The sequence below is a fragment of the Branchiostoma lanceolatum genome, chromosome 5, assembly GCF_035083965.1.
Source record: "Branchiostoma lanceolatum isolate klBraLanc5 chromosome 5, klBraLanc5.hap2, whole genome shotgun sequence".
Taxonomy (NCBI): domain Eukaryota; kingdom Metazoa; phylum Chordata; class Leptocardii; order Amphioxiformes; family Branchiostomatidae; genus Branchiostoma; species Branchiostoma lanceolatum.
Window position 1 is genome coordinate 6,670,534 of NC_089726.1, and position 13,071 is coordinate 6,683,604.

General features: G+C 48.9%; 1 protein-coding gene across 1 annotated transcript in view; it reads left to right on the forward strand.

Moving 5' to 3' along the window:
* LOC136435018 (protocadherin Fat 4-like) overlaps positions 1 to 13,071 on the forward strand; it is a 17,678-nt gene continuing 4,607 nt past the window's right edge. The window contains exons 1-18 of the mRNA XM_066428187.1: positions 1 to 34; positions 194 to 339; positions 735 to 855; positions 1,479 to 1,706; positions 2,216 to 3,423; positions 3,634 to 3,730; positions 3,858 to 3,961; positions 4,126 to 4,293; positions 4,458 to 4,575; positions 4,940 to 5,167; positions 5,384 to 6,582; positions 6,728 to 6,824; positions 6,926 to 7,029; positions 7,221 to 7,388; positions 7,514 to 7,634; positions 8,033 to 8,260; positions 8,522 to 11,189; positions 11,425 to 12,671. Coding sequence (XP_066284284.1) covers positions 1 to 34; positions 194 to 339; positions 735 to 855; positions 1,479 to 1,706; positions 2,216 to 3,423; positions 3,634 to 3,730; positions 3,858 to 3,961; positions 4,126 to 4,293; positions 4,458 to 4,575; positions 4,940 to 5,167; positions 5,384 to 6,582; positions 6,728 to 6,824; positions 6,926 to 7,029; positions 7,221 to 7,388; positions 7,514 to 7,634; positions 8,033 to 8,260; positions 8,522 to 11,189; positions 11,425 to 12,671 — 8,284 coding nt within the window. The remainder of the gene's footprint in view (positions 35 to 193; positions 340 to 734; positions 856 to 1,478; positions 1,707 to 2,215; positions 3,424 to 3,633; positions 3,731 to 3,857; positions 3,962 to 4,125; positions 4,294 to 4,457; positions 4,576 to 4,939; positions 5,168 to 5,383; positions 6,583 to 6,727; positions 6,825 to 6,925; positions 7,030 to 7,220; positions 7,389 to 7,513; positions 7,635 to 8,032; positions 8,261 to 8,521; positions 11,190 to 11,424; positions 12,672 to 13,071) is intronic.

The window sequence follows — 13,071 nt, forward strand, 5'->3', positions numbered from 1 at the left end:
ATGATGCAGGACACAGCGATCAAGATGTTTCAATGTGAACGGGATCAAGACTATTCTGCGGGGAAGCGACAAAAGGAGCGAACCGGGGCTAAAAAAGGATAAATACCGGGCTAACAAACAAGTTTGCATTCGCCTCAATGGGGTATCCTAACTGGAGAGTGTGATTTTGATCGTCAGATCGTGACCCTAACAGTCCAGGCAGCAGACGGTGGCTTAGACCAGCGTAGCGCCAACGCCACGGTGGAGGTCACTGTCAACGACGTGAACGACAACGAGCCTGTCTGCACACCGAGTCTCTACAGCAGGACTCTTACCGAGGACGCTACAGACGGGACAGTGGTGGGTTCAAAATGTTTGCTATTCAAGGGCCTGGTCACCTTCATCGCACGACCGTCGTACGATTGTGAATTGAGGACAATCTTGGGGCGGTCGCGCATATGTCGTACACAGGAGTTGCCTTGTTACCGAATAGGATAACTTATTTCCTTGGTTGTTATGTCTCACCATCCACGAAAATCCTACCACAACAAAATCGTACGACAACCTAAGATGAATGTGACCTACGCAGATGTAAGGCTTGACTTGTTTCTGTGAATGTTTTGTGACGTTTTGTAAGTCTTTCCAAAGCTACATTATTGTCACTTATTGACAAGCTTACCATGGCTTCCAGTAATAGACGGCAACACTTGAAAGACGTTTACACAAATACATTTTTCTCACTTTTCTTTCTACAGGTTGCGTCTTTAAACTGCTCGGATGTGGAAACGTCGACCACGTTATCTTACAGTTTAACAGCGGGGAATTCTGGACCGTCGTTTGAAGTCAGCTCTACGGGGGTGGTTACCCTCATCGCCGGTAAGACCGTCAGTAGGTCAAGTTCGTTCCAAATCTAGCACCAGTCCAAGTTAAGTATAATCTCAACAAAGAATTAACTCTAAACTCTGAAGTGTAACCAACACCAGACCACATGGATAAGAAAATATTTGGCGTTGAAAATTGACGTCAACCTGGACGACATAAGTGCCCGGCTGACAGCCTAAGGCAGGAAGTACTGGAATAGTTGCTGTCGAGGCGCTATATGCTTCCCGGCGTAAGCGGCTTGTGGGTTACCCTGGGAGCCAGACTGACGTGGACCGACAGTCGGTTTCTTCGGCGACACAGAAGGTAGTATGCCCGCCATATCTAAATTAGCGCTCCGGGGATTTTAGTCCGAGCTACAACTACCCCGGAGCGCTAATTCAGATCAGCGGGCAAACTGCCCAGGGCTGCCGAAGAAATTCGACGCTGGCCCGCATCAGTTTGGCTCCCTGGGTACTTGTTGGTGTAAGTTGGTCAAATGTTATAGTAGAGAACAATGGCAGCCAGTACCGTCGTTTGATACGTACAATAGTCTACAATAGCTTAGCTTCTGTACGACCGTCGCCCATCAAAACAGACCCTACTAACTTCTTTATCTCCACTTGTGTTCATGGACGCAGGGCACACGGTAGATTACGAGTCCGCCACGACCTCGTACAGTCTGATCGTGCAAGTCAGCGACGGCGCCCATTCCGTCGAAACCGCCGTCGCCGTCGATGTCCAGCCGATCAACGAGCACAGCCCGGCGTTTTCTGAGGCGTCATACAGCGTCAACGTGGCGGAGAACGCAACTGTTGGGGCATCTGTCGTGCAGGTGGTAGCTACTGACGCCGACAACGGAACGGATGGTAAATATAAGGAGGTTCACGGTTCTATGTACGCATGTCCAGCGAAATGCATTGTGGGTGATATGTGAACGGTGAAGGCGTCTAATTAGAAAACAAGTTCTCGTCTCGACCATTGTCTCGATTTGCATAACAATGTCCAGACGTGTTTTGTTTATCGCTCAGGAGCCTTGACCTTTGAAATATTACCCACAATGCATTTCGCTGGACATACGTAATTAGAATCGGAAACGTCCCTATTCGTATGTACTGCACTAGAATTAGAATATCAGGAACTAGGAAATGCAAAATATGTCCCTCCGTTCTTTTTCAAGGATGTTCTCACGTGACCGCAGCATCTACCAGCAGTGCTTCCAAGCAGAGACGGCAATGCTGTTGTTTCCCTTTAAGACCTTAAACAAATCGAGACGTAAGAAAAACATGATGATTTTTGGTATTCTACTATATAAATACTTAAGAATTCTAACATATTCAAAATGTATAATTATTTTGACGTTGCTGATCCTCTTTAGGTGCGCTAACCTACGCCATAGAGTCGGGTAACGGGGACGGAAAGTTCGCTGTGGACGCAGCGACAGGAGAGGTACAGGTCGCCGCTATCTTGGACAGGGAAACAATTACGTCATACATCCTGGTCCTTACCGCACAAGATGGCGGCGCCTCACCCGGACCCAAGACTGGCACCACGACTTTATCAGTCACCATGACTGACGTCAACGACCACGAACCGGTCTGTTCTCCGTCGTTCCACGCTGTGTCAATTTCTGAAGGTACGGCGGTGGGTTCCACGGTTACCACGGTAACGTGCACGGATGATGACGACGGTGACAACGCAGTTGTCGCCTACGCAATCACATCCGGGAACTCCAATGACAACTTTGCTGTAAACATTGCGTCAGGTGATGTAACGTTGAAGAACAGTTTGGATTTAGAAGATGTTCGCACATTTACGTTGATCGTAGAAGCTTCGGATTCTGGTTCACAAATGAAGCTCACCGGGACGGCGACTGTACACGTCACGCTGACGAATGTCAACGAGTTTGCTCCGAACTTTACCGAAGCGTCGTACTCGTCTTACGTGAGCGAAAACGTCACAGTGGGAACGTCTGTAGGACAAGTGTCGGCCACCGACGGTGATGTGAACGAAGAAGGAGATGTGACGTTTTCTATCGTGTCGGGAAACGACGGTACCGTCTTTGGGATAGATTCTTTTACGGGTGTCATTTCTACAGCCACGGTGTTAGATCGGGAGACCACAAGCTCATACACTCTTGAAGTAGAAGCAAGAGATGGCGGAGACTTTTTGGGAACTTATCAATCGTCCACCGCTACCGTTGATATTACTGTAGATGATGTCAATGACAACCCTCCAACGTTTGATCCCGCCGCAGTCTACATCGCTGTTCCCGAGTCCGCGACGACCGGCGCGTCGATAGCCCAACTCAGCTGCTCCGACTCTGACGTGGGTGAAAATCAAGAGCTGACATACGTCATATCCGCCGGAAATGACGTCGGCCTGTTCAGCTTGTCGTCTGAAGGTTTGATCTCCCTTGCCTACGGTCTAGACTACGAGACGTCCGCAACTCACGTCCTGACGGTGGTGGCGACCGACGGGGGGACGTCACCGCAGCTGAGCGGCACGGCGACGGTCTACGTCCAAGTGACGTCAGTGAACGAGCATGACCCAGTCTTTGACCCGGCGTCCCCGGCAAACGCGTCCGTAAGTGTTCATCAAAATATTAGTCTTTTCAATATTTTGCTAAAATTTGTTCCCCCTCCCCCAAAACTGTATATTACAAGTCGATACTCGAAAACTTCATCCACTTCAAGTTCAATTTGTGGGCACTTTCGACGTCCCCACTCTGTAGCAAAGATGAAGAGTACAATAGAAATATACATATCTAACGCATTACTGATATGTATGATTTAGGTCGACGAGGACTCTGCTGTTGGTATAACAGTCGCCACCGTCTCGGCAACGGACGACGACGCCGGCACCGATGGCGAACTGACGTACACAATCACCGGTAGGTAGCCCATCTCATTCTTCAATCACAGGGACAGACCTACATGCTGTGTTCGGGCTAACGTATCTTGAATAAATGCTATGTGTGCATGACGAAAGTCTTTAACTGGTTTGATTTTCTTCCCCAGAAACGAGTCCAGCGGGTTTTGCCGGACATTTTGCCATCGGCTCTAGCAGTGGTGTCATCAACATGGCTTCACCAATAGACTACGACACTATGGGATCCGACAAGGTGGCCTGCGGTTCCCTTGAATATATTCCATCTTCATTATTTTGTTTAAAGAAGTAGACTTAACCTCTTTCAAACTATGAATCCTTCTAGTAGCAAAGACGATTTTGTTCGCTACATTGGTCTTGGGACTAGTCAATGACAGTTTTGTTGTTCATTTCCGTAAGGTGGTGACCCTGACAGTGCAGGCGGCGGACGGAGCCTCGGGTGCCGACCAGCGTACCGCCAACACTACGGTGGACGTCACCGTCAACGACGTGAACGACAACAGGCCTACCTGCGTGGAGAGACTGGTCAGCGTCGTCATGGATGAGAACACCGCCAACGGGACAGTGGTTAGTACGCGAAATTACAAGATATTTACAGTACTGTTCAGGGCACAATGATATGAACGTGATCTTAAATGAAGAAGAAACTCGTTGACGATGCCCGAATGTGGAAGGTACCATAAGAGATTATTTCTTTAATTCAAAATCTAAGTACTTTTATATCCACCTAGGTTGCCTCCATGAACTGCAGCGACGTGGACACATCGACGCTACTGTCTTACAACGTCACTTCCGGAGACTCGGGCTCATTCCAAGTCAGCTCATCGGGTGACGTGTTCCTAGCTTCCGGTTAGTCATACAATGCTATCTATGTTTTAAATTAAAGCTGCAACGACAACGTTTTTCTTTTTCGCCTCAATTTGCTAGCCTGGAATGTCGAGTCTCCTCTCCTCTATTTGCGTAGAGGAGACTCGGAAGCTGTAATAGGTTTGGATTCCAGGCTTTCAAATTGAGGCGAAAAAGAATTTTGCATCCTAGTCCCTATGCTGGACGACAGGAGACAGGTTGTTTAAAGTGCTACTTTCCGATTCCAACGATAATGACCATGAGTAAGACATGCGTTTCCAAATACAAATGTAGAGCAAAAAGAGCAGTACGCAATGAATATGACTGTAAGCTACATTATCTGATGTCACCACACTGTTCCTCAAAGGTAACACGGTAGATTACGAGGGGATCACCACCACGTACATCCTGACCATTGACGTCAGCGACGGCGAACATTCCACTGACGTCACCGTCAGCGTCGACGTACGGCCCGTCAACGAACACGACCCCGTGTTTACGTCAGAGTCGTATAACGTCAGCGTGCAGGAGAACGTGACGGTGGGGACGGGTCTACTCCAGGTTACAGCAAGTGATGCTGATAGCAGGATGGACGGTACGTACACTGCACAAAATCCCGTCTTTGAGCATATCTTAAAGCATGCGTAAAGATTCCATTTTTCCGTCCCTGAAGAATTTAGGGACCCCTTTTTCAGAATCAGTCGACAACCTTGCCGTAATGCCGTTGCTTCTTGATACATGTAATACAAATATGATGCCACGTTTGATGTTCAGTTAGTTAAACTAATGAATAATATGCGGTGTTCTCCAGGTGAGGTGACTTTCTCCATCGTAGCTGGAAACGAAGACGAAAAGTTTGCCGTAGACGCGACGACTGGAGCCTTACAAACCGTCGCACCGCTGGACAGAGAAACGACTTCCTCTTACACACTCTCCATCATCGCCCAAGATGGCGGCGTCTCTCCGACAAGAAGTGCCTCTACGACGGTTTTTGTTACGGTTTCGGACGTCAATGACGTCACACCTGTCTGTTCCCCGTCGTTCTATGCGGTGTCCGTACCCGAGGGCGCTGACGTCATCTCCTTTGTTGCCATGGTAACATGTTCTGACGATGACGTCGGTGAAAATGCAGAGTTGGACTTCAGCATAACCGCCGGAAACTCCAACGAGACGTTTGCAATCAACAAAACCTCTGGAAAGATCACTACAGCCCAAAGTCTAGACCTTGAAATCACAAGCTTTTACTCCTTGGAAGTCCAGGTCAGTGACTCCGGCGCGCAAAGCCTCACGGGAACGGCGACCATTTACGTCACCGTCACGAACGTCAACGACTTTGCTCCGACGTTCAGTGAAAGTTCTTACTCCTTCAACGTCAGCGAAAGTGAATCAATCGGCACAGAGGTAGGTCAAGTCGTAGCGAGTGACGAAGACACCGACGAAGAGGGTGATGTGACGTATTCGATTGCATCTGGCAACGATGGGTTAGCCTTTGGCATAGACTCCGTGTCTGGGGTTATCTCCATCGCAAAAGACGTAGACAGAGAAGCTGTGGCTTCGCACAGTCTTGAAGTGTTAGCGACCGACGGCGGAGACTCTTTCGGGACGTACCGAAATGCAACCACGAGAGTCAACATCACGATCATCGACGAAAACGACAACCCGCCGACCTTCGACCCAGTCGTGGCGTACACTTCCGTCTTAGAGTCTACGCCGGAAGGGACGTCACTTCTACAGCTCAACTGCACTGACGTGGATGTGGACGCCAACGGAGAGGTCTCATACGTCATATCCGCCGGAAATGACGAAGGTGTTTTTAACATATCATCGGACGGAATGATCTTCCTGGACAAGGAGGCGGACTTTGAGACGACGACGTCATACATCCTAACGGTAGTTGCAACTGACGGCGGGACGCCACACCTCAGCAGCACGGCGACTGTACATCTACAGGTGACAGCAGTGAACGAGCATGACCCACAGTTTAGCCCTTCGACGCCGTCAAACTTTTCGGTAAGCGACAAAATGATAAATTCAACAGTAGTAGAAAGTGATGACTTATAGGTTTTAACCATCTTTATCCTTGCGAACCTTTTTCCTGCAGATTATTTTCATTGTCCCTGTGAATATTCAAATCATGATTTTCAAACAAACACAGATCAATGAAGACGCCGCTGTTGGGACGACAATCGCGGTTGTGTCAGCAACGGACGATGACCAAGGATCGCATGGAGAAGTGTCCTACACGATCACAGGTAAGAACGGCATCTTTGTTCGCGTTTGCTACAACTTCTCGATATGTGTGTCTGCCTTTTGTAATCCAAAACTTTGCTGGATATATTTTTGTTGTCCTTAGGTACGAATCCTGGTCTTCTATCGGGGCATTTCAGCATCGACTCGCAAAGTGGAGAAATTCAACTGGTTTCACAACTGGACTACGACACCATGGGTGATTCTAAGGTACATAGACATAGACTATGAATGTGGTTGTTTACGGGGTTGCAAGTTTCGTTAGCATTTGCATAAGCGGTCTCAATGAAACTCCTTGCAAGAGTGGTCCCTCTCTGACACCACGTAAAGATCTAAAATGATATTATGAAATATGTCGTAACATTTTCAGTATGTATCGCAATTGTACCTCCCGTCTTAAGGTGGTGACGTTGACAGTTCAAGCCGTGGACGGAGGTTCCGGAGTTGACCAACGAAGTGCGTCTACGACGGTCAATGTCACTGTCAACGACGTCAACGACAACAGTCCCGACTGTGTGGAGAACCTTCTACTCGTTCAGGCCGACGAAAACGCGGAAAACGGAACTACGGTAAAGTGGCATAGTTTTTCACCCGACCACTGAGTGGTTGGTCTTCAGAACTAATATTCGTTATCTTTTGGTACGCTCCTTAGACAAATCTCACATCAGTCTTCCTTTACTTTATTGAATTTCAGGTGGCGACTCTAAACTGCTCTGACATTGACATAGGAACAAACCTGTCGTACAGCATCATCTCTGGAAACTTCGGACCGTCGTTTGACGTAACCACGAGTGGCACTGTTGTCGTCTTGGCAGGTATGTATGCGTGTGAGAAATTTTGGGTTGTGCACTTTATATTGTGTTATGTGTATGTACGTCGGTGTACATTGGTGATTAGACTCACTGAAGAGATACTCTTCCACTGGTCGTGACAGAGAAGACAGACGCTATATACAGTATTTACAGGTTCATTGTATCAGAGAAATTTCCCTAGCTCTTTTCTACAAGCACAATGAACAATGAACCACGGCTTAACGTCCCATCCTGATAAAGACTGCGACCCTTTCCAGTAGCTACACAGCCGGGATACGAAATCACAACTTCTTGGTCCAGAGGCAGGGTCCCTAACCAGTGGACTACGCACGATGCAGCTTGAAGACACTCAAAACATGGCAGTCATAACGGTGCTACTGTGTTGTTTTCTCTTGTCGCAGGACATACCTTGGACTACGAGTCAAACAACAAGACGTACTACTTGACCGTGGAAGTCAGCGATGGTGACCACATAGTTGACGTCAACGTCGACGTCGCGATCCTGCCCGTGAACGAAGACACGCCGTTGTTCTCAGCTGACTCCTATAACGTCAGCGTGGCCGAAAATGCTACCCTGGGGTACACCTTATTGCAGGAGACTGCCACTGACGCAGACGAGGGAGTAGATGGTGAGGTTTCGAAATGTCTTTGATTTAACGAAGCTGTGATTACATCCAAGGGGCACAGGCGTCAAAGACGGAAAGTCCCAGGCCTAGAATGGACATGCTTGCCTCTGTTCAGTATACAGTAGTAGCAATGCTACGATGGAGTAAATGATGCCTACATTTGTTTACTGCAGTATCAACTTGCTCAGTTTTTTTACACATTCCTGACGAAAAGACTGCTCTTGCTTATTGTTTAAACGGAAAACATTCCCTTCCACGCTACAGGGTTGATATCCTACTCCATTGCGTCAGGTAATGAGGCCGGCAAATTTGCCATGGACGGAACAACTGGCGCCTTGCGGACTGTGGGAGACCTTGACAGAGAAAACACTGCCAGCTATGTGCTGGTTCTCCTGGCAACGGACGGGGGACAGAATCCTGGTCATTTGACGGGGTCGACAACGGTCTACGTCACCGTGACAGACGTAAACGACAACACAGCAGTGTGTTCGCCGGCCCTGTTGGCCCTGTCGGTCTCCGAGGGGGCGGCGGTAGGTTCTACAGTGGGAAGCGTCACCTGCACCGACCAGGACGATGGTATCAACGCGGTGCTGTCGCACACGATCATTGCGGGAAACACAAACAGCTCTTTTGCCGTGAATAACTCAACGGGAGACATTACAGTGGCATCTGCACTAGATTTAGAAGTGACGCCTACGTATATCTTGGAGCTCATGGTCACAGATGAAGGAGACCCGGTTCTGACTGGCAGCGTGACCGTCCACGTCAAGCTCACGGATGACAACGACTTTGCACCTACCTTCACAGGTGCCTTCTTCTACTTCAACATCTCAGAGGATGCCGCCATTGGAACAACACTTGGACAAGTACCGGCCACTGACCAAGACCTCTACGAGGAAAGCATTTCGTACACTATTATCAGCGGGGACGACGACAACGTCTTTCGCCTGGACACACGCACGGGAACACTAAGTCTCAAGGACAACGTCGATCGAGAAACTACTGACGTATTTTCTCTGGTTGTCATGGCAACAGACAGCGAGGACAGCTCTGGCGTTAAACACAACGTAACAGCATTGATAAGCATCACCGTGCTAGACGTTAACGACAACCCGCCAGTGTTCGTTCCCCATGTGTACTACGTGTCACTGTTTGAATCTGCGACAATCGGAGCTGCAGTCGCACAGCTCACGTGCACTGACAGCGACGACGGGACTAACGCGAATGTGACGTACCTCATTTCCACCGGAAATGACGCATTGAAATTCAACGTGACGTACGATGGTGGTGAGATCACTCTGCAGGACTCGTTGGACTATGAGACGAGCACAGAATATGTCCTGACGGCTACAGCATCGGATGGAGGGACTCCATCTCTGACTGGGACCGCCACGGTATACGTACAGGTTGTTGCCGTCAACGAACATACGCCGGAAATCATCGTTCCGACGGGAGGATACGATGTCATCATCTCCGAAGACGTTCCGATAGGAGCGTCGGTAATATCCGTGACAGCCGTGGATTCCGACTCGGGTTCCGACGGCACAGTCGTGTACAGCATCGAGGACGGAAACTCTGAGCAGAAATTTGTCATCGATGAGCTTTCCGGGGAGATAGCAGTCGCTTTGCCACTGGATAGAGAATCCACAGACTCCTACTCGCTGATCGTCAAAGCTATGGACAGTCCGTCAAATTCGTCACAGGCACTGAGCAATTTCACAACGGTGAACATCACAATAGAAGATATAAACGACAACCATCCAGTCTTCACGCCGTCCGTATACACCACTTCCGTGTTGGAAGGTGCGTCGGTGGGTTCACAACTTATACAGCTAACGGCAACTGATGCTGATCTTGGAAACAACACTGTGTTAGACTATGCCATCACTGCTGGCGACACAAACGGCACGTTCAACCTTAGCGGTGATATTCTCGTCCTCGCGTCTGGTTTGGATCATTCTGTACGAAGCTACTACTCGCTCACTGTGACAGCAACCGACCGCGGTGTCCCTCCACTTTCGTCAACGGCGAACGTCGTGGTCAACGTCCTGGAAGAGAACAACTACTCTCCGGTCTTCGACAACGGCACGAACACCGTTTGGGTCTCGGAGGACGCTGCTGTGGGGACGACGATATACAACGTCAGCGCTACCGACGCCGACGTCGGAGATGGCGGCGAGCTGACGTACGTTGTGACGTCTGACGAAGACGCATTCGGGATAACGCTTGTTATAGACTCCGCAACAGGTGTTGTGACGCTGGGGTCGTATCTCGACAGAGAAACGATTGATGAATACGTCTTGAACATTACGGTGTACGACGGCGAAGTGACTGACAGCGGCACCCTTAAAGACGCCATTGTCGTAACCGTCATTGTCACAGACGTGAACGACAACAAACCAACATTTACACAGCCAGTATACACTGTTTACATCGACGAAAACGTATCCGTCGGTTCAAACATTACGACCGTTGAGGCAACTGACCCCGACTTGAACGGAAATGGAGAGGTGACGTACTCGATCGTTTCCGGCGACGGCATGGCATACTTTGACATAAACTCTACCATGGGGCTGATTTCAACCAGTACAGACGTGGACCGGGAGACCCTAGCACTCAACAACCTCGTCATACAAGCGACGGACGGCGGGAGTCCCGCAAAATCGTCTCTCTGCAGAGTAAAGATATACCTTAACGACTTGAACGACAACACACCGACATTCGTTCCTTTGGAATACGTGGTGAGCGTGTTGGAAAACGCAGCGGTGGGGACACTGGTGACTCCTGTACAAGCCCTGGATCCGGATGAGTCGACGAATGCGCTGCTAACGTTCGCCATCTTTGAGGGCGACGACAACAACCAGTTCACAATTGACTCTTCTACGGGAACAATCCAAACTGCGGGCACCTTAGACAGGGAGTCCATCGAGAGGTAAGGGCCAATCTTGAAATGAATGAGTGCTAACGTAAGGTATGAGCTTCTCTGTGATCAAGCCAAACGTGTATTCATTGTCATTTTGACATCAAGTCATGGACAAAACCGTCCAGCAAATTTGTCTTTTTGAAGACGACTTCAACAACCCTTTGTGTCCATGGATCTAGAACACCATCCATATGGTCATCAACACTCTTTCCTACATGTTCTAATTTCGTATTTTCCTTTGAAATACCACCCACAGCTACACGCTGACCATCACAGCAACGGACAGCGGCATCCCTACAAACCTTACCGGCAGTGGTACCGTCCTAGTCACCGTTCTAGACGTGAACGACAACACGCCTGTCCTCACGCAAGCCAGCTACACCGCGTCGGTCAGCGAGGGGGTCTCCGTTGGCACGTCGGTGGTTCAAGTCGTCGCGTCGGACGAAGACGTCAACGAAAATGCGGAGATCGCGTACAGCATTACATCTGCAAGCCAGGCCGGCCATTTTGAAATCGACGCTGCCACTGGAGTTGTACGTACTTTGCAAGCACTAGATCGGGAGGCTCTAGACTCGTACACTCTTACTGTCCAGGCCGCGGACAATGGAAACCCCTCATTGGCTAATGACACTACGGTTACCATTACTGTTGATGACGAGAACGACAACACTCCGGCGTTCGCCTGGAATCTTTACTCTTTTACGTTGGAAGAAAATGTTGCCGGAGGCACGTCCGTTGGCGACGTTAGCGCCAGTGATGACGACATCAATTCAAACGCCGATCTATCGTTCTCTATCATCACAGACGATTCGCAACACTTTGTGGTAAACTCAAACACAGGGCGGATATCTACCAGCTCTACGGCCAACATCGACCGGGAGACCATCTCACAATACAGCATCACGTGTAGAGTAGAAGACTCCGGGACGCCATCTTTGTTCAGTGACGTCACAGTACAGATTACCGCCTCTGACGTCAACGACAACGCGCCAATCTTTAACAACAACGACACGCTGACGGCTTCTTTGGCAGAAAACGCTGAGCAGGGAAACACCGTCATAAAGGTCTCGGCAACAGATCTCGATGAAGGCACCAATGCTGACGTCATCTACACCATATCGTCTGATCCGGCAAAGAACGGAGCGAAGGCGACGCAGTACTTCCGAATCAGTGAAACCACAGGAGTGGTCACATTCAGAGAGTCTGTCGACAGAGAAACTGAGCCCTTCATCGCCTTCGTCGTCATAGCAACGGATGCTGGGTCGCCAAGTCTGTCGTCTGAAACTGACGTCAACATCACTATTGCTGACGTCAACGACAACAAACCAGTGCTCGATCAGACGTTCTACAGTATCGAACTGTCGACGGATTTCGATTCGTCAAAGGCAATAGTGACTCTAACGGCAACGGACGCCGACATAGGAACAAACACGGAGATTACGTTCAGTCTGACCGAATCATCGACGAACTTCAGGGTCGATCCGACGTCAGGTAGGGGTAAAGTTCGTCAAGCTTCTCATAGTAATCGTAAAGCTAACCGACTGTTATTCTTACCAACTATATCAGATGAAAATGTTGATACAACTAAATTCCATAGGCTTCTACATACTGTGTAGTTCAATTCATCGGGTTGAAGGACACAATATAATTACTCTCCAAGCAGAGGTTGGTGGAGAAGATTGTGACCTTCTTATCATATACCCTGTCGGCACTCTATACGGGCCATATGATAAAAAGGTCACAATCTTCTCCACTAAGCTTTGCTTGAGGAGTAAATATTGGCACCTTTTGCTTCCTGAGATGCCAAGATGGCTGTATTGTACTAAAAAAATGTGAAATTAATATTACTCTCATTACACACGTTTTCAAGCAGAAATCTTGGTAACCAGTT